This window comes from Phaenicophaeus curvirostris, chromosome 6 (genome assembly GCF_032191515.1).
Source record: "Phaenicophaeus curvirostris isolate KB17595 chromosome 6, BPBGC_Pcur_1.0, whole genome shotgun sequence".
Classification (NCBI taxonomy): Eukaryota; Metazoa; Chordata; class Aves; order Cuculiformes; family Cuculidae; genus Phaenicophaeus; species Phaenicophaeus curvirostris.
The window spans coordinates 7,196,055-7,216,729 of NC_091397.1; the positions used below are offsets into that span (position 1 = coordinate 7,196,055).

Sequence of the window (20,675 nt, forward strand, 5' to 3'; positions counted from 1 at the left end):
GAGGCACTAATGTACTTTCAGAAACGTGGAGCCGTGTGCTGTTACAGCTCTTCTCAGAGCTCTTCAGCACAGCATCTGTGCAAATGTCTGAGATACACGGTCTGAGGAGTCTCTGAGAAGTCATGTTGCTCGCGAAAAGCTGTTTAAGCCACAGAGACTTTGTTTTGAACGGGGCGTAACCAATTAACTTAGTGTTTTGTAATACGTAGGGTTATTCTATATTTGCAGAGTAGCAGAATGCAAAGGTTTTGCTTGTGAAACACTACATGATACAGCAGAAAAGCTAATCCATACATTTTCTGAAATCCTGAAAAGGTTTTGTGAAATAAAATTCAATAAAATTTAATTAAATACAGTAAACCATCAGAGTATAATTTGTAACTGACCCCTGTTTAGCACATTCCGAACAAAAGCAACTATAAAATGGTACAGAAGAGTATGTATGTGCATTAATCTCTCTGTATAAAGCTAAACAATGCAGAAGAAATGATCTGTTTCACAAAAAGCTGCAGAATAGGAAGAGTTATCAATTTAAACACCAATTTTAATTATCATGCCCTTTCCAAGAGGTTTTCCCTCCTGCCTGAAAAACAAAAGACCATGAACACCCAAGCCCAGTGCAACTCCTGCAATCCTCTCTGGAGCGGCAGGGTCACGGGTATCTTCTGTTAGCTCAAAAATAGCACAGCCCTGTTCCAAGCCTATTCCTGCGACAGTGAGGTGACCTTATTGAAAGGCTTTTGCTGACTACTGGAAGATTCCTTTATTTAATATTCTGTGATACCTAGCTAGGACTTAAACAGTGTTATTTGCTTGGATAACTCGCTTAAAAAGTCACCAGATGGCTTTGCTATGCAGTGTATATTGCTGTTATTCATGCAGCCTCAAGCCTTTCTCTGCATACTCAAGTCAGTGGCATATTGCCTATGCAATATTTAAACCTACGTGGAACATCAAAAAGAACTTAAATGGACTTCAGTTATTGTAAGGCTTGAAAAAGAGGGGAGCATAAAAAGCATATTTAAACTTCAAGTAGAGAAGCACAAATGCCCTTGAACAGAAATGACGCTTGGAGTCTACTGGCAGTCCTTCAGAAACACTGACTCTCCTCTTTTCAATCTCCTGAAAGTGTTTTAGAGAACCAAGAACTGGAAAAGATACCTTTTCAATTAAGGTGCAGCAGAACTTCTGATAAACATAAAGGAAAAATCTATATGGGTTTGGATAGGTGTGCTCTTTTGCACAAATGCCACTATGAAATTAATTGTTCTGATTAAAACTAATGTCTTTAAAGGAAATTCTGAATTAAAACCAGCAGGTGATCAATACTGTTATAAGTCACTGAAAGCTGTCAGTATGTAACAGGACAGAGAGAGCCAAACATAGATATGTGAAACACTAATTCTGTACCCACGTTGTCACAGAAGATTTGACAACAATTTATCATCGAGTTATTTCTTCTGTTCACAGAAGGAAACTTTGCTGTGGTCTGACAATCCAGCACCCCCAGTAGCAAGATACTATTCCTCTCTCCCCTGCAACTCTGTTCCCTTCTGACAGTCCCTAACCCTTTGGGTAGACCAGGCTTGTTTATTCAGAAAGAAAGTCTTAAAATTGAAGCCTTTTCACAGTCCTGCTCATTTCTGAGTCTTAATGGTGTGCTAGCCCATGGGCTGCTGAAGAGGTATAATTCACGCCTGAAATAAAGCAGATAAGTGCTCTGAACCATGGAGATCTATGATAACTTTCATATTCTGGCAAATTCAAACACTCTCTTAACAGTCATTTGACTGGAAACACATATCATTTACTTCTATCCAAGAAAGATCTCTTCCCCCTCCTACAATACGGCAAAGAAATTTTAAAAAACCACATTAAACTCTCCATGGAGTCTACAAAAGCAAGTCTCTCTTAGCTCCCAAGATGTTCTTTCTGTGCCCACCTCCACCACCTCCACCATGAACATCTCCAGCTGTTCTCCAGCCCGGTGCTGATGTCCAATCAACACCAGTGAAAACACCCAGAAAACGTGAACACAGGATTTCTAAGCAAAGCTTTGAAACCTGATGCCACACCTCAGCCCTCTGTAGGTGTCCATGGCCCTGCAGAGGTCATACCCTAACAGCTAGCACATCAGAAACCCAAAACACATGGTCAGTGAAAGTGATAACAAACAATTAGCACATGCCTCATCTGCACTTACTTCACAGGTAAAGAATGGGCCAAGCCCAGAGGTACCGTGTATCTTCCTGAAATAACATGAGCAATTTCTTACTTTTTCTTGATCTGGAGAAAAACTTGATGCCCCCAGGAGAGGTAGACGGGTTAGAATTGGGGGAGGACTCTTTGGAGGAGGACCTGAAGATCCCACTGAAGCTCATTCGGCGTGGGGAGCGTGGGGGAGACTCCTGGTAGGGGAAGGGGAACACTGTTTTGGGTGAGCCAGGGCTATGTTTGGACCTCACAGGGGCAGAAACAGGGCTGGAAGGTCGGTTCTGGAGCCCTTTTGAGAAAAGGCCTTTTGAAGGGCTGCCGCCAGAATAGCTGTCTTCCACCTGAGGAGGAGAGAAGAAGGAAGAAAAAAAAGAAAAATCACCATTAATTGAGTTCAGCTTGGGCCATCAGGATCTCTGAGCTTGTCTTAACACAGTCAACTCCTGTTTACGCAAGTGGTGGATTAGCCAGACCTCACCTTCCCCGGCACCCGCCTGCACTGACATGTAGATGCACGCAAGCCACCTCTCTGGGCTCTATGTTGCCCCATGCTCTTACAGATGCCCTGAATGTCACAAAATTTCAACATGTGTGTATACATTTTATTATTACACATTTAATGCAGGATTTCCTTTACTGCTTCTATTTGCCACGCATCCGTCTTCCTCCCCTGGATAACTGAAAGATGACTGGCAATGAATTTAAGGTAATGAATGATTGTCATTAAGGAAACACAATGCCCCAAGGTCTTCCTCCCGAATTTAAGTGCTCATCTATAGTACTTAAATCTCCATTTTACGTTGCAACACAGCACAGTGCACAAGTTCCTAAGTGCCTGACAAGTCTCTATGATACTGTCCACAACAACGACTGTGGGATTGCAACTCCAGTCCCATAAATAGAGAAACCGTTTTAGATTGAAGATGTTCCTGCTAATTACCACATCCCTGAGCTGGGGTACAACCTTTCTAACAGCTGCGTCTCTTTTGGGACCTGTACTGGCTTTCCAGCTGGTATGAATATTTGTGCACAACACTGCCCTGCTCTGTGCGGGCTCGCCTAGTGAGGGGGGATAAAAATCCAGAAAAAACAAACAATAAAAGGAAACAAAGATAAAATTCTCCTCACATACAATTAATAGAAGCTGACCCCGAACCTCTGTGGGATTTGGCTGTGGTTAGGCTATATGTAGAGTTAATTTCCTTCTGGATGTACAAAGTCCTTCTGTGGGTATGAGGCTGTTTTTTCAGCTGGGGGCATTCCTCATGAATGAAGGGCCCTGTTCCTGGCAGAAGGCAATAGTAGGTGTCCAGTCTCCAGGGAACGTGTAAGCAAAGGCCACGGCATGTATGCCCAGGGGTATGGCACGTCGCTGAGTTCCAAGTCCTTTGCATACCTGCTCCTCCTTTCCCAATTATGCAGCATAAACCAAGAGGTATGGAGCAGACAGCAACATCTACCTGTGAAGGTGCCAGCCAACGCGTGTCAGTCCGGTGAGGTGTGGACATTATCACCGTGGTGTCATTGTAGAGAAAACCAGCATGATTTACTAGGATGACTTAGATGAAAGATATGAAAGAAGGACTCAGGCTCGTATGCCCTCCTTTGGATCAGTGAAGGGCTTGTGTGAATCCAGCTAAAAATGGCCAACTGAGTTTAAAATACATATGCAGTTAATTCCGTTTTCAAAACAATGCTTAACCACATCTCCAAAACACTTGTAGAAATGCATGTGAGCAGCACAATGGCCAAATAGCTGCTCTCTCCTAACACACGATCCCACTTCTCGTAACCACTTCTGTCTCCTTCATGTGCACTTTGTACTGGCTTCTCTTTCCACCTGAGATGGCACAGAGATGGAATGGGTCCTGTTCTGTGGGAACTGCAGAAGGACCAGCAGAGACCATATTCCCTCATCTGGGAAGGTTTCTAAGCTAAAAGGCAAGTGGTACTTGGTCTGGGAGGTGGACACAAATAGTGTGAGTTACTAGGAGGGGCACAGACATGTGCCTGGACAGCTGGTGAATTCTGCTTTGTGCTACTCTGTGCAGCACAGAGATGTCTGGGAAGAGATAACACCATTTTACATCTGCACACTTATTTTTGCCAGGGTGGAATAAGATATATAAAAAATATACCTGCCCTTTTGCAAATGAATTAGGGGAGAAGTTGCCCTCAAGGGGGCATTTTTTAAAAGATAAATCAGTTCAAACTGAAGTAACAGGTATGAAATGCAACAACAGATGGCACTACCCATAAGGGAAGAAAAAAGTAGTGTATCATGCTTAATATAATGGCCTGAGCTTCAGATTTGCCTCCCAGCTCCGTCGTGGATTTTGTGTGTGATCTCAAAAACTCATTTCACATTACATATCTATTCTGCCATGAGGACCATATTCCCTTTATTCCCACTCTAATTCCTCTGGCACACCAACCACCTCCTGCTGAGTATTTCTCAAGAATAACACAGTACAATCCCTTGACTGAGACCTGGAATAATAACCACACTGTAAGTAAATTAATAAGCAAATAGCACTTTCATCATGGGTAAGTAGTCCCAGAGTGGTATTTTTTTTATAAAAGCTTATTAACTTTACTAAAATATTATCTGTAAATCATCCTAGACTACTCATACATTGTTCTCTTCAAGACTACGTAATCTGGAAAACAACCAAGTAGCGCAACAGCACCTCCTTTTGCATTGCAATTTAAAGACGTCTATTGCCTGATCCACTGCCTGCAATTCAGGAGTAAGATTATATTCAAGTTCTTTTTAATCATAATACAAACCTTCCAGAACTACTGTAATTTAGGACTGTTTCTAGGATGTAATTTCATTATAATTTTTCCTAAAGTGACAAGCCATGACATTTGTAAAGCTAAGAGAAGGACGTCATTCTGGTACTACTCTTAATATTTCATGTTATCTTTACTGCATACTTGTTTGGTTATAATGATGCACTGATAGGAGACACTTCTAAAAGCCTGTGGTATCCTCCTGCGCTAAGCCAATTCTAGAATTGTAAAATGACAAGCAACAATTTGTCAAATAATATGAGCATTCCCTTGTACGTACAAGCCAGACACGAAGCAAATTGTTCTCTAATTCCAAGCAGAAGCAGCAGGATATTTTTATTTATTGCAATCACAACCAGTTGCTTTCTCTCCACTGTGCCAGGCAGATGAATTAATTAATTGTTGGAGCACCAGGGGCACACGGTTAAACACACATATGTCTACTACTAAATTGTAGGAAATTACTACATTGAATTCTTCCCCAGCTGCTCCACGTGTTAATTATGCACAGGTTACACCCACCAAAGTGAATAAATACCTGTGATATGCTTGAGGAAATACAACAGGATTGCTTCCTTAGAACATTATTTGAGGCTAATAGATTTTGAGTTTTAAAAGATGATTAGGCACTTCTATGAGGAAAATCAGCAGCAGCAGTTATCACAGCGTATAAAAAAAGTCATAAGGCAATGTTGATTTTCATGCTTCAGCTGGGAATGCAGAAGAATCTTTGCTGTGGAATAAACCCTGCCATCCTGCGCAGACTTGGCGTGACAACTCTGGCATTGGTGCCAGAGGCAGGTTACATAGCTAGGTGGATCATCATCCTCTTCATGTTTTTTGGGCTCATTTCCTGAAGCTATGACAGGCAGGTGGGCACAAAACTCCCACGTGCACTTTGGAAAGATAACTATTTCCTCAGCTGAGATGCAGCAGAAAAAAAAAGAAAAAAAAAAGTATCGCATCCTGATTTCTCACATTTATAACCCTCGTACAGCAGTTTGTATCGGGCTAGGAAAAGAAGTAAAGTGAGAATGAGCAGAAATATGAAATACACCTAATAAATGCATATGGTGATACGGCTCATTTGACCCTGACTGGGTAATTGGCCTTTTGGAAATAAAGAATCCAGACATGCAATGCAAGTACAATACAAATCAATGCACAAATACAGTCTAGTCAAACCAACTGAAAAGTTCCTGTAAGTATGAAGGTTGTTCACATAATTACCAAGAAAGAAACCAACCAAGCAATAACAAAACATTCCATGCATTAGCTTTGTGCAGAGTGCATATGAGATATTTGAGCTCTGTGCCTAACCTTGGATTCCTTAAACCTTTCAGCTGGTTACATTGGAGAGAAATATCATCTCCTGACCATATTTCTGCAGAGAGCAGTGCAGCAGAAATAGGGTTTGGTAATAGTGCCAGTGCAACCCTACTCGCAGCCTACAGCAATGTGCTCCTGGTGAGGTTAAGCAACCAAGCAGAGCCCTGTACCACATCAGATGTCCTGTTTCTAGTTCACTTCACTCGTCTAAGGGTAAACTGGTTACCTTACATCACACTGAGTAAATATATCCTAAAATGCTGTAAGATATTATCAGTTTTCATGCTCCAGAGCAGAAAAGGATCCTCAGCTAGGGGCCAGGGAGAGACACTGCTCTGTTGTATACACCAAATGATCTGAGGCAGGCTCCTAAAATACATCCAGAACTGGCCACTGTTGAAAATAAAGCAACAAAATAAGACATGTCTTACAGTGCTTGGCATCTAGCAGACTTATTTTCAATTTTTTGAATGAAATGGAAAGTGATAGCTTTGCACTTGCCCCAAGCTGGGCAGTTCTGGAAGATTTCAACTCAAGATATAGCATCCTCAAAGCTGCCCCTGTCATTTTACTTGGAGGCATGTCCCAAGTGAATAACACTGCATCTTGTACTGATAAGAACTATCCATCCTGAAGGTCGTCTGGGTCTTCTTACATAAAGGACCTTTCCTATGACAAAGAAAACCCCTTTCTGCACCATCAACAAATTTGGCTAGCATGCTTCTATTTTTCATCTCAGCCTTAGCAGCAAAGGCTAGCAACAACTGAGTCTGGGGACACCGTACCAGTACTGTCCCTCCACCCAAGCACTGTCCTTTCAATACCAGCCAGCCATCATTCCATTCAACTATTTCAACTGCTGTAACCTAGAGAGATGCCCAATCATCAATATTATGTAATTTAACAAGAGCAAGTGCTGGATTTTCCACCAGGGACTGGGTAATCCCAGTTACACATACAAATTAGGGGATGAGAGACTAGAGAGAAGCCCCATGGAAAGAGATCTGGGAGACTGGGTTGACAGCAAATTGGATATGAATCAACAGTGTGCCCCAGCATTCAAAAGGGCAAACCATCTCCTCAGGTCGAGGGCGGTGACTGTCCAACTCCACATCGTACCTGTGCAGTCCCACTTCGAGTGCTATCCACAGTTTTGGGTGCCTTGGAATAAGAAGAACATCAGACTACTAGAGTGTGTCCAGAGGAGAGTGACCAAGATGGTGAAAGGCCTTGAGTGCAAGACTTATGAGGCGTGGTTGAGGTCGCTTAATTTGTTCACCTTGGAGAAAAGAAGGCTGAGGGGCAACTGCATCACAGTCTAAAACTTCCTCAAAGTGGGCAGTGGAAGGGGAGGTCCTCATCTCCTCTCTAGTGACCAGCGATAGGACATGAGGGAATGGGATGAGGCTGTGTCAGGGGAAGTTCAGACTGGACATTAGGAAAAGGTTCTTCATTGAGAGACTGGTTGGTCACTGGAACAGGCTCCCTAGAGAAGTTGTTGTGTCCCCAAGCCTGCCAGAGGTCAGAAAGCGCCTGGACAATGCTCTTAGACGTATATTTAGTTTTAGGTAGTTCTGTGAGAAGCAGGGACTTGGACTCAATGATCCTTATGGGTCCCTTCCAACTTGAGATATTCTATGATCCCGTTTTCTTACCAGACTCACAATTCTTCATTTTAATTTAAAATAATGATTAAAGTGTGCTGTTTAGTCACAACCATACGATAATACCCAATGCAATGAGCTAAGAGACCAAAGCATTCATGTTTCACCACAAACTAGTCTCTCATCATCCACACACCATCCATCTTAGTCCTGCCTCTTCTCACTCACAAAAAGAAATTTTCTTAATCTTGTTTTCTTTCCCAGGCTTTATGTTGAAAATCTGATCCCTCTTTTTTATAAATCTACTCTAAGAAGCCATTTCTGCTCCCAATCTAGAATTTAAGGACCACTTAACTATAGTGTCCTTCCAGAAAAATGGACAAGCTGTGCTGAGAAGGCCCTGATCATGAATGGAAATGATGTCAGAGCCAGGCAAAGCCAGGTAGTGGCGATGTCCACGCTGCAGCACCTCTTTACAGCCGTCTCCTCTGCTGCTCTGCCAGGGTACTCCAGCACTGGGTGCTTTCCTGGGCATACAGAGGATGCCTTCCCTGAAAAATCTCTCGCTCTTCTCAGGTGAACTTGTATTCATTTTTCAGAACAGTCTGAAAACAAAAACCTTTCTGGAATACAAATGTGCTCAAGCCAAGCAGCTTTTCAAAATGCTTCTGAATTCAAGTGAAAGTCATTAAACACTCCTGAGTTCCACTCCTTCTTTCTCCAACTCTGAATAGTTAGGACATTTCAGTCCTGTTTGGTTTTACAACAGTGAGTTATTTGACCTTTATTTTGCCCCTGAACTCAAAAAAAAATTTGAAAGGTGAATAACAGAAAAGGAATTGCCTCTGACCCTCCTTGACAGGGACAGTAAACACGATTAGATGATACACTAGGCAGACATCTGCAAGCGTTTCCTCTTCCACTGAACCTCAATAAAAAAGCCCTTTGGTAAAGTTAATTGGATGATTCTGTCATTCTCCTGGAATAAAAGAGCTCACAGAAACACAAGAGCTGACTTCATTAGACTGAAAGGTAATGAAGGACTTGCTCTTCCAGGCACCATGTGGTCACATTCACAGCCACTAGTTCCCTTGGTTCAGCATGAGCAGTAACAATTGAGATGCCAACGCATTTTACAAGATCAGAGATGTCACTTCCCAAAACTAAAGTACAAAGACACTTTCCCAAATTAAGATACAATGGGATGCAACTGGCTGCTCTGGAAGGCTCCGAGCCCTGCATTGCTGTATGGACAGTCAGGGTTAGTTTTCTGGCAGCAAGCAGGGCTGCTCAAAGGCAGAAGCAGGCTTGAGGAAAGGCGAAAGCGAGGCTGGCTATCAGTCCACTTTCTAACTCTTAACTGTCTTTATTTTAAAACAGCAGATGGGAAGGAGCCGTGCACAGAGCCGTGCAGCAGTTGGCACGTGTCCTTGTCCCGAGGCTCACTGCACCCACTGCAGGTGCCCCACGCCAAGGCTGTGGCACCACCCTATCCTCATTGCTGAAGCCAGTTCACTGCTCCAAGAAAAGGATACTAAAAGAATGGAGAGGAAAAAAAGGCAAAAAAAACCCAAAAAACCCAAAAGGAGATTTATCATCCAGTGAAAAGGGGCTAAAAATGCCAGAGTTTTTGCTTCTCTCCCTGTTCCATGAGTTGCTCAAGCATTTCCCCTGAATCACAGGACAAAACTAAAAACAGTGCTGGGACCAGAAGCAGGACAAAGTGATCCTCTATGTCCTTCATTAACAGAGCCACTCCTCAAATGTTTTCTGATCCCAGTTCATCCACGCCTGTCTGCATTGCTGATAGCAGAACTGCGAGTTGGTGCCAAACGCAGTCATAACAAAACCCCTACTTTTCACCCCACTCCTTTGTTCATACATCCGAAACCCAAAACTAATCCATCCAGAATCCACACACAGCTGATTATCTATAGGTATTCTCAAAATCAAATCAAAGCTTTGTGAAAGATACCCCAAAACTAAAGTCTGTATTATTTACTTCTATGTGTAACTGATTACAATTTGGCCAATCCCAAACAGGCTGGTCGTTTTTCAAAATGTGTTTTAGGTGTTTCAGGTTGTTCTCCATCGGAGAGCTTCCTGCTCAGAATTTACCACTCTCTTTCCCCACTTTTGTATGAATTACAAATTGTATCAGTACTGTATTTCTTTCAAGTCACTGATGAAGCATGATATAGTACAGCAACAGGATGTTTTGTCTGCCTTTAAGAAAATTTTCCTGTTATGAGTCTCAATTTATTTTATCAGCCAGGTTTTTCTCCATATAATAGGCTCCGCATTTATTGAGTATCATTCCAGTCTTTTAAATAAAAATGTCTGTGCTACCTTTTTTATATAATGACACCGACACCACGACAAATTCCAACCGAATTTATAATTAATCTAAAACCCCACATTTGTTCAAGAAGAATTGTTTACCATTATTTCCAATACAAAAGAGTCTATTATAATAGCATTATTAATTACCTGACATTAGATATTTCATTGTTTTGCCCAGGACTAATTTAGACTGACAAACCTGTAAATTACCCTAATTGCAAACACTGTAAATATTAACATAGTAACTGCTTTTTTGCAGCCTTTTGGAATTCCATCTCTGCTCTAGAATGTATTCAAAATCAGCATTAGTCAGAGATAGCTGTGCCAATACGTTCAAGGGTGTTTCATCAGAGTTTTTTTAATTTAATTTTAAAATGTCTAGCTTTATCATCCTCTGCTTTAAATACACTTCGGTCATTAATACAACAGGCACAATTATCATGTAAGACAAAAATCGTAACAGATTTTCCCCCATGTAGAGTAAAGATTGTCTAATGCATGCTTCTTTCCCAAGCTTTCTTCTACATTTTTTAGAATTCTATTATTGCTACAAGGGAACAGATCAATATTATTCTTCAAACTTACCTTCTTCCTTCTCTTCCCTCCTCCATCTATAACCTGCTAGCTGCCTCCCCATGGACAATTTTCTTCCTGTGTAACTTTTTTCTCTCTAATAGTTCATAATGCTGGGTTTTCAGCTGAAATCAATGGCTATCAGTTTTCTATAATTTCTACACGTTATCCTTTAACCCACCTTTTAGATGAAAGATCTATAATTATTCAAGGTGCTAAGACCTCTAAAATTGATAGAGCCATCTGGGTGCAGAGGGGCGCTCATCCCTGACTGCTGCCCTGCCACATAGAATTAGAATTATTTTCTGGATAATGCTCCATGTAAGTCATGATCTTCCAGGCCTCTAAACTGCCCCTCTTCCAATATCTTTTCTGAGACTGAGAAAATCCAGTAAATCTAATTGCTTCTCAGTGCCTGGTTATCCTTGCCTGTACTGCTGTATTTAATGACCCTCTAAGGTCCCTCTGCAAGAGAGTTCTGGTTTTGAGTACGGGGCAATCAGCAATATCAGTTGTTTTAGACAAAGCTGCCAGTACAAGTATTAGGACAATTCATCAGGCAATAAGGAAGGGCAGAATACATGCCATAGGCACAAGACTGATCTCTCTCCATCACTTCATCCCAAAAGCTGCTACATGATAGTATTCAGAACATTATATTCTCCATCTTCATCAGCGGAAGGTGAAAATATCCCTATCCCCTTCCTGCTATTGGTCATAAAGGTATATAGGGAAGAATATAATATATATAATATAATAGTAGATACGTTAATGAAAAGTGATTAAGGCTAAACTTCAGGAAATGTGTGTCCCACTGCTGCCAAAAATTTCCTATGTAAACCAGAGCAAGTAATTCTGCACTTGAGTTTCCCAGCTGTGTAATAAGGATTGTTGTCACAGGATAATGATTGTGAGACACTTGCATGGCAAAGTGCTAAAGATCTCTGCAAAAATGTTAATACAGTTTCTAAAAGCCTTTCACAAAGAACAGTAGAAAAAATTACAGCAGATCGTAAGGACAGGTTGTGAACCACTCTTCTCTATCTTGATCTATAGCCCAGGTGACAGTAGAGTTAAGTGCTGGAAGAGAAACATCCCTGATGAATTGCCAGTCTCCAACATGACTGGTGAATGGAAAAGCCATTCTGCTGATGAAATACTGACTTCTAATATACAGGAGTTACATATCACACTGTGTTTCCAAACTTGAACAAAGAAAAGCCATTTCACTTGAAAGTGAACAGTAACTTGGGAACTTCTTTATGTAGTACCAGCAGAGACTGGCAAACTTTTAGTTAGGGCTAAATAAAATACTGCAGTATGATGCTACTCATCATTCACTACCAGCAATGACCCCATCCTTCACGTTGAGAAAAATTATATTTAGGATGAGATGTGTGGCAATGAATTTTACTAGAAGTTGGACACCACCAGCTGTTTTCTTACCACATCGTTGCATGTATTGAACAGAGTTCCAAGAAGTTATACAAAATGCTTATACACTGAATTAAAAAGGTCATTTAAAAAAGCAATTTCAGATGTTAAGTCCCAGTTACACAGTTATTCCAAAGTTAATTCCATTTCCAGAAGCAGAACTTGACTCAAGTCTGGGGGAAAAAAAATCCCAGCGTTTACTGAAGCTGCTAAAAGGGGAAACTACTGAAATGTTCTTTCAGTTCTCCCCAAAACAAGCACTCATCAAAAGCAACTCTCAAGACCAGCAACAGGAAAAACAAGGGCTTCATAAATGGTTAAGTGGAAGTCATTAAATGATATCATGTGCTAGCACACCTGAGAAAGATTAGCTTGGTATATTTTCTTCTTCAGGACTGAGGTTCATGCAGTTTTGTCACCTTCCTTTGGGCAAAGGATGTGGTAAATGGAAAAATCAAGTTTAAGCTAGAAAATCCTGCCTTCTTCCAGCATGACAACCCTTTCCAAAAACATCACATTGTTCACTTTATTCAAACCCTCCAAACAAACACCTTTTGGTAACACTGTATATTTTAGCTTCCCTGGCATCTACAAGAATTTCTCTGCGTCAGTGACTCCTACGTCAGTTTTAAAAGGTCCAACGCAGGAAAGAACAAGGCCAATGCTATGAACATATTCACTTACTGATGGATGGCAGATTTTTTTTTAAACAACTACCCTTTCCTGTGAGGTGCAAAAGAGTAGAAACTCATGCTGTCAACAGAGCTAAGTTATTATTGTTCCAGATGCAGATTAGCTTCGCTACGGAGATATTTATTGTTTCACCTGCCTTGAACTATAACTGCAGACTCTTTGAAAAATGGCTTGTAACAGGTTTAATCTTCACAGAGCTCCACAGCCTTGTAAATAGTTTGACAAGTCAAATCAGTCTGCTGTGTAGCTATAGATCTGCTTCTAGGGTTATCTACTGTTCAGAGGAGTTATCTACCTCTTTTCACGTTACCTCCGTAACTTGGCTGGTAGGGAGCTTACATTAAGCAGACCAGCTTGTACTTTGATGGTCTGTAAAATGATGAGGCCAGGACCTGAAGATAAACACCCACAATTTTTATTACTTTGAAGACTGCGTAGATGCCTTATAACTATCCCTAATGTCATCCATTGAATACACTCGCCTGATCATTTCAAAGCAACAAACTCTGTGAATTTATTAGTTTAATTTAATAGCAAGAAAAACAAATTATAGCCATGCCTCCTGAATGATAACCTTGAATTAATCTCACTTTCCACCTTGTTTACAAGAAGACCCTACCACTATGGCTTCAGCAAATGAAGGCTGTTTGTTTTGCCAAGGAGAGACAGAGCAATGACACCTAACAGTTAAAACTTTTGTAGCCAGGGAGCAACCATCAGGATGCAATTCCAGGAAAACATACCAACTGCCATAGACACCCATTTTGGCACTGCATTTATGCAGCAACACCACAAATTTTGTCAGCTAACTATATTCCAGAGAACAGAGTTATGCGCTATCACTTCATTGAATTACAGCAGCGTTATACACAACATCCGCAGTATTTAAAACAATACTACCAGAGGTTTGCATTGCTTACAGGTCATACTGCATAAGCACTGTCATGGTGGGTTCTGCAAAGGTCACTATATTTGCCTTAATGCATCACTCTCAACAGGTTAATGGCGTGGCAAAAAAAGATTAAAACTCCAGGCTTTTTTAAGCCTAATAAATCATGCTTGCAACTAAGGGACTCAACCACTACAGCGAGGGTGAAGCTTTGGAAATATCCTACCTTGCGAGAAGCATTTTTGTCTGTCGTCTCCACATCACCGTCCAAGAATGGCATGGCAAATGAGCTGAGATCCTGTTGGGACAGAGAAGAAAAATTTATATTGTATATTAATGACTTCTTCCATCCATCAGAGCATCCCATCATTATAGCCTGTGGTTTTATTTCCAAAGTGCCCAGTGCTTTACCCATAGCAATTACTGGTAAGCAATAACATGGGCTCTGATCGTTCTTCTTGGCTGTGAAACCAATGGCAGATGTAAATAACAAGCGAACAGAGAGTCCTTACACCACGTCACCATGAGAAAGCACTTGCACAGCCAAAGTCAAAAGTCCTGTGCTAAAACTTTCAGGGGGGACTGCCCAAATCACAGGATGGTTTGGGTTGGAAGGGACCTTTAAGAGTCATCTGGTCCAACCCTGCTGCAAAAGCAAGGACACCTTCAACTTGATCAGGTTGCTCAGAGCCCCATCCAACCTGACCTTGAATGTTTCCAGGGATGAGGCTTCCACTACCTCCCTGGGCAACCTGTGCCAGTGTTTCACCACCCTCATTATAAAAATTTTCTTCGTTATATCCAGTCTAAATCTACCCTCCCTTAGTTTAAAATCATTATCTCTCATCCTAACACACAGAAAAATCTGTTGGAAATTACAGCTTAAATACAGCCACTTGCTCAGCAGATGGTCTTTCTTGCCTTTAGTAGGGTATATAATGTTAGTGTAAAGAGTATTTATGGCAATAAACAAAACCCAAATGAGAACGTATTGATGTTCTGAAAAATACATAATATATAGAACAAAGAAGGAGATAACTGCAACACAGCACTCCGGGAGGATCTAATGAATTCACTTGCACGAATGAGAGAGGAGCACCCAGTTCTGCGTGACTAAAGACAATAAAGCTGTAAGAAAAGCACACATGCTCATCTTTAACTAACAAAAACAAACTGCAATTATAGTCTACCTCCTGCCGTCTGTTCTGTTTACGCTACTTCGTGTTCCAGCCACAGGATTTTTAGAGCTCCTTTCTACACACATAAGGAAATCATGTTAGTGATAAGTTTAGCATCTGTTTGATCAGAAAAATAGATAATGAGTAATTCTGTGACCAAAAGCATGAGGCTGCCTAATGCTGTATGCTGAAGAACTGAGTCTTGGATCCCAAATCTTGGTCTAAATGTCAGTAATACCTCCCCAACACAGAATATCCCAGACGCAAGGCATCACCCATTCCATGTAATGATTCAGTGCTTCTCTACCATCACATCTGCAACCCATTTAAAATGGTTCAAAACATAAATAAATAGAAATTTTACATAAATCTAATTTGAGATGAAATAGAGCTTAATTAAAAATTAGCACCGTCCGGGAAGTCTGCAAGGCTTGCTTGGCCTTAGAATTCAGAGCAGCCACAAGTCTAATCATATCACATTGTGTAATCATATTAAATCCAAAATATGCTCAAAAATATGTATAACTCAGGCATAATCCTTACAAGTGTTTGAAAATATTCCTGTTACATAACAAACAACAAAAATAAGGAACAAAATATTGAATTACTGGAACTGAAGCACATGGGAATAATTCATGCCAATCTGGAAAGGAAAAAAAAAAATAGAAAAAGCATCAGCAGTCAGGCTTGGCCAAGCTGGCCCCAAATCATTAGGCCACAAACCAAAGTATTTGTGACAAATTAATATGATCCCAGCTCTATCAATGCACACTCAATGGGAACCATCTACAAAGGCCCAAACTACAACGGACCAGCCCCACTATACAACATTACCTACATTGCCATGCTTTGACATCTCTTTCTCATCACTCTCTCTTGCAAATAAAAACATATGGAAACATCTCAATACCAAAACAAGATGCAATGTGCCTTAGATTTTCACTGTTCTCAAGATCTGACCAAGGATGAACCAGGTACTTGCAGAACCTTAAAGAAAAACTTCAGTATTAATTTGCTTATTCTTATAGTTAGTTAAGATTAAAATTACTTCCATACGCCATATAAAAATTATTCAGCCATAAATGGATTTATAAACACTGTTCAAAAATGGATAATCATTATTATTCTTCTTCCTACTGCAGGACTTAAATGAAGAATCTCCATGAAGAAGTTTAAGAGCCTAATGGAAAGTTACACAAAATCATATCCCCTCATGTTTACGCTAATTTAGCCAAAGGATTTAACAATGTTTTCCTCTATCCATCTTCAGTAGCATACTAGCTGGAATATGATATGTGCTAAGTCATTTTCCATGGAGTAAACCAAGGAAATAAACTCTTTTGAGCTCTACATATTTGTGTCCCTATATTCCTACTTGTTGTAATCCACAGAGAGGAAATCTGCTGCCTAGGAAGGCCAGAGACTGGATGGAAGAAACTGGGTTTAAGGGGAAACATATCTAGTAAACAGAGCTGAAAAAACTGCTCAGAAAATCCGTAACAGCTAGGAACAAAACCATAACTTCTTTTTTTGAGCAGAAACCTTCAAAACCAGGAGGAAGTAGGTAGGTGCAACTATTTTTCTAGGAGCTAAATTTCAGTTCCCAGTTACAATTCCAAGCTTAAAAACATGTATGTATTAAATTCTAAAGTCTAAAAGTATCATGAGATGCAGCTGATGCCTGTGTTCTAATTTGTAACTCTCGGATACCATGCAGGTATGCTAACTTCATCTGTCTTTGCATGCAGAACAGGAAATATCTGCTTGTAAGCAGAAATAACTGGAGCTATACCTCTCCGTACAGCACGAGACCTTTCTTTGTTAATACATTGCTGGAGAACATTTCAAACAGGATAATAATTGTACTCCTAGTTCTGTAATAAAGTCTGTAACTGTAGTTGCTATCTAACCTTTTTTCACCTTTCATTTCTTCACGACATTCTTTACATGAAGGCATCCACTAACAAAAGGAAAAAATGCATGTATCAAATGCCAGGCTGGAAATACTGATCTCTCAATTCCAACCTGTGGGTTAGGCGACAAAACATTAGATGCTTATTTTTTTCTTTTCATGTATCTCTGCAGAATACAGACTAGATAACTGTGTGTTCCTTGTGTTGATTTTCATCCAGAAGCACATGTGATGACACAGGTGATGATACAGCACCTCTTAAAAAAAAAAAAAAAAATCCAACCAAAACCCCCCAGCTGCTCCAGAAGTGCTGGAAAACACCACAGTACCCTTGACAGGCCAGCAGTGCAGCCCTAGCCCTTACCACGTATCTGACTGCTCTGATCTTATGCCAACAGATACACATTCAAGGCTTGTTCTGCCATTAACCTGGGATTGAAACCAGCCTCAGGCAGCTTTTTTGATTTGCAGCTCTGCTTTGCTGTACGTGGAATAAGCGTCCTGGAAATCCACGTAGTTCTGGAGAGACTCTCCATGGTTCTGGAGAGACCACAGTCTATGTCCATCACTATAAGGAGCAAAAGCCACCAGAGATTGCAGCTCCTAGCGCTGCTAACCTGGAATTAAGAGTATGTAAAATCCATTTTGTAGACTTTTGTTAGCATTCCTGCCATGCTCCTGTTCCTCAGTCAGTCCTTCACATCGGTCAGCACCATCTGACAGCCGGGCATCGCTCCTGTCACCCCCAACGGAAAATGACTTCTTGAGCAGTTTAGATTTACATTACAGCCACAAAGCCGCTTCAGATTTATTTTGTTCTCAATACACTTTTATTTACAAGAGCTTGTCATAGCAGGTCCTGTTATATTTGCTGAAGAATATGACCCCAAGGATATCAGACCTTTTTCTGGATGACAGCAGAGCTGTGACACAGCAGATCCACAGCTCAGTGCTCCTGCTACCAGCCAGGCACCCTGCTGGAGAGGGCAATCTCCCATAGCACATACTCAACATGCGATTTACCAGGATTTTCCTTATTGATAGCATAGGAGATTAACAGATTTTAAAAAGCAACTAAATTGACTTCATTCTTTTGAACTGGCTTCTCTGTTGCTTTAGTTTTTGCAGGGTAGAAATCAGGAGAATTCTGTCTGCAAGTGTTCTCACCTTCTCTACCACTTTTTCCCTGTTTGGGAGGAAACCAATATCTGGAAAGTTACATTCTTCACACTAATTTCTCCTCCAAAGGCGAGACTAACTCTAAGGTGATTCTTTCCTGGTTCACCCTTAAAGCTAGAGGGTGAGCCTTCCTAATTCCAGCTGTTTCTCTTTACCAGCCCTTATATCAGAATATGTGGGATTATGTGAAAAGGAGGAAGAATAAAATTTTTGTCCTTTGATACCTTGGGAAAACAAAGAGCCTTTTCTCTGAACTGTTTTGGAGAATAAGAAAGAAAACCACAATTTAGGACAGAGGAAGCAAATAGATTGTCTGGCACAGCATAACCAAATAGCAACAGGAGCAAGATCTGGTTAGCCAAGCCATTTTTCACCTTTTCCAGACAGTTTCAACATTCCTTTCCTTACTGGGGACGATTCCTGCCAAAAAGGCTTGCCCAGACACACTGGCCTGAACACGTTGCTGCAGTTGGAGACCTTGGTGTCAGAAGAGGGCTTCCAGCAATTCTGTTGCAGTGGCTGCAAGCTTAAATAACAGACCACTAAAGCCTTCAATCCAGTAAATAACACAGAATAAACAGGATTCTTTTCTTATTATTGTTTTGTTTCAAGGCTGCTTTGGCAGCCAGGCTGATAAAGCTTCTCTGAAATGTCTGAAGCCAAGGAGCCAGCAAGGCACTGTGGGGCATGTTGTGACTGACCAGTCAGAGACAAATTTCCAGTGTATTTTGGGTGGTAATAGGAACTTTTATGGACCACTCGTGGACTGGGTACCAAAAGAATATTTCACAAACGGCTCTCTGCTGCCATCCTTTCCGACTGACCCTTCAAACACAAGACGGCCACAAACAACAGGGTCAGGCAAAGTCCTGTGCCCATGGTGGTGAGTCCATCACCCATGAACATGGTCAGCTCTTTGTCAACGTCTCAGAGGTGACTCAGGTCAGAATCGCTTCACAGCAGCCCCGTGGCTCATGTCTGCTGAAAAGCTGGGTTCCTCAGCTATAAGCAATTTCAGAGTCCTGGCATGGGTAGCACCACACAGTCCTGACTACTGATCGTGTTGCCTATATTATTTTTCTTCTTCACTAAGTTCTAAATATGTGCTGGGATTGTACCAAATTTAAGGATGTGAAATGCCTGCCAGACATTACAGTTTCTTTTTACAACATAACTCAAGCGGGAGATGACATCTTCGTAAGACAGCTTTTCGATATGAGGAGACAGCTCCTTTAATAAAATAAACAAAGAAAGCAAGACACAGAGATATTAAGCTGAATGCTGACAAAAGCCCCGATCTCACAAAAAAACCTGCTAAAAGCTGCACTCTTCAGCATTACATTTCAACAAGGCTCTTGGGGTGCCCTTCTCCACTGATGCTACTGAGCTACAAGCACTTCAACTATCCTACCAAGGACAAAGAAAGTCAGGATTTTTATTAATATTAACTGTGAGAGATTTCTTTCATCTCAGTCTGTACACCAGCAATTTTTTTTTAGATCAGCCTTGGACTTGTATCTGTTACAAGCCTATGTAAAACTCTGAATAGCAAATACACTACATATACTAACAGCCTGTGAACAGAATCCAAAGTATGAACTCTTGTGGAATAGAGGGCATAGCTTGGTAGCTTTGATTGAACAGAAAAAAAAAATCTTTATTTGACAACAATCCTAAGTAGAAGCCTTTGAGGATTTCTAACAAATCACTCAATTATTGCACAAAGCAAGTGACATACACAGGAATTTCTGTCCTTTTGTTTTTTGTTGTTTTGATGTACTAGTCATAGTATAGTATAATAAGATTTCTTACATCGCTTTATGCCTTTAGGAGTAGGTTGCTCATTGCTTTGCTTTTCTCCCTCCCCCATGCCATCTAGACTGCAGCATGTGTTTTGGAGACTGATATATAAGTCATACTGTGAGACAGAGGATACTGGTGACTAAGTCTCGGTATGACTCAATGGGAGTGGGCAGTAACAGATGTACAAAGCTAGTTAAATTTGTGCAAGCCAGCTTTGTACTTCACAAAGCTATTCCAATTTATATGTTTGCTATACTTTGGATGTTGTTCAAATTAAAAAAGAACAATTGAGTGGGTCTAGAGAGTTTGAGATGGTAGAAACGAGACACAAACATCATTTTGTCCACAGCATGAAGATACTGGAGGCAGGATGGTCCAGAAGTCACCCTGATGACTGTTGAAGACCAGCTGTGTGCACGTGGATGTCAAGGTGGATACAGCATCAAATTTGAAATAATAGAGGGCCAATCACCCTAAATTACATACCTGGAAGAAATGGGAAATATTTAGTCCCAAAGAGGCATAATCTAAAACGTTAGGGAGTTATGTCTGGCTGAAATCTAACCCAGGTCTTGGTATGTGAAAATCACCATTCATCTGGTGATTACTCGATATCCTATACCAAAAAATTCACATACGGAAACTTTGCATAAGAAAACCATCCTACACATAATTTAAAGGCATTTTTTTCAGCTGAAACAAGAAACAGGCAAAGTACTACAGAGGTA

General features: G+C 40.9%; 1 protein-coding gene across 1 annotated transcript in view; it reads right to left on the minus strand.

Annotated features, from left to right (window-relative positions):
• Positions 1-20,675, minus strand: part of PRKAG2 (protein kinase AMP-activated non-catalytic subunit gamma 2) — a 231,568-nt gene that overhangs the window by 147,976 nt on the left and 62,917 nt on the right. The window contains exons 2-3 of the mRNA XM_069859281.1: positions 14,102-14,173; positions 2,276-2,555 (exon numbers count right to left, since the gene is read on the minus strand). Of these exons, the coding sequence (XP_069715382.1) occupies positions 2,276-2,555; positions 14,102-14,173 (352 nt within the window). The remainder of the gene's footprint in view (positions 1-2,275; positions 2,556-14,101; positions 14,174-20,675) is intronic.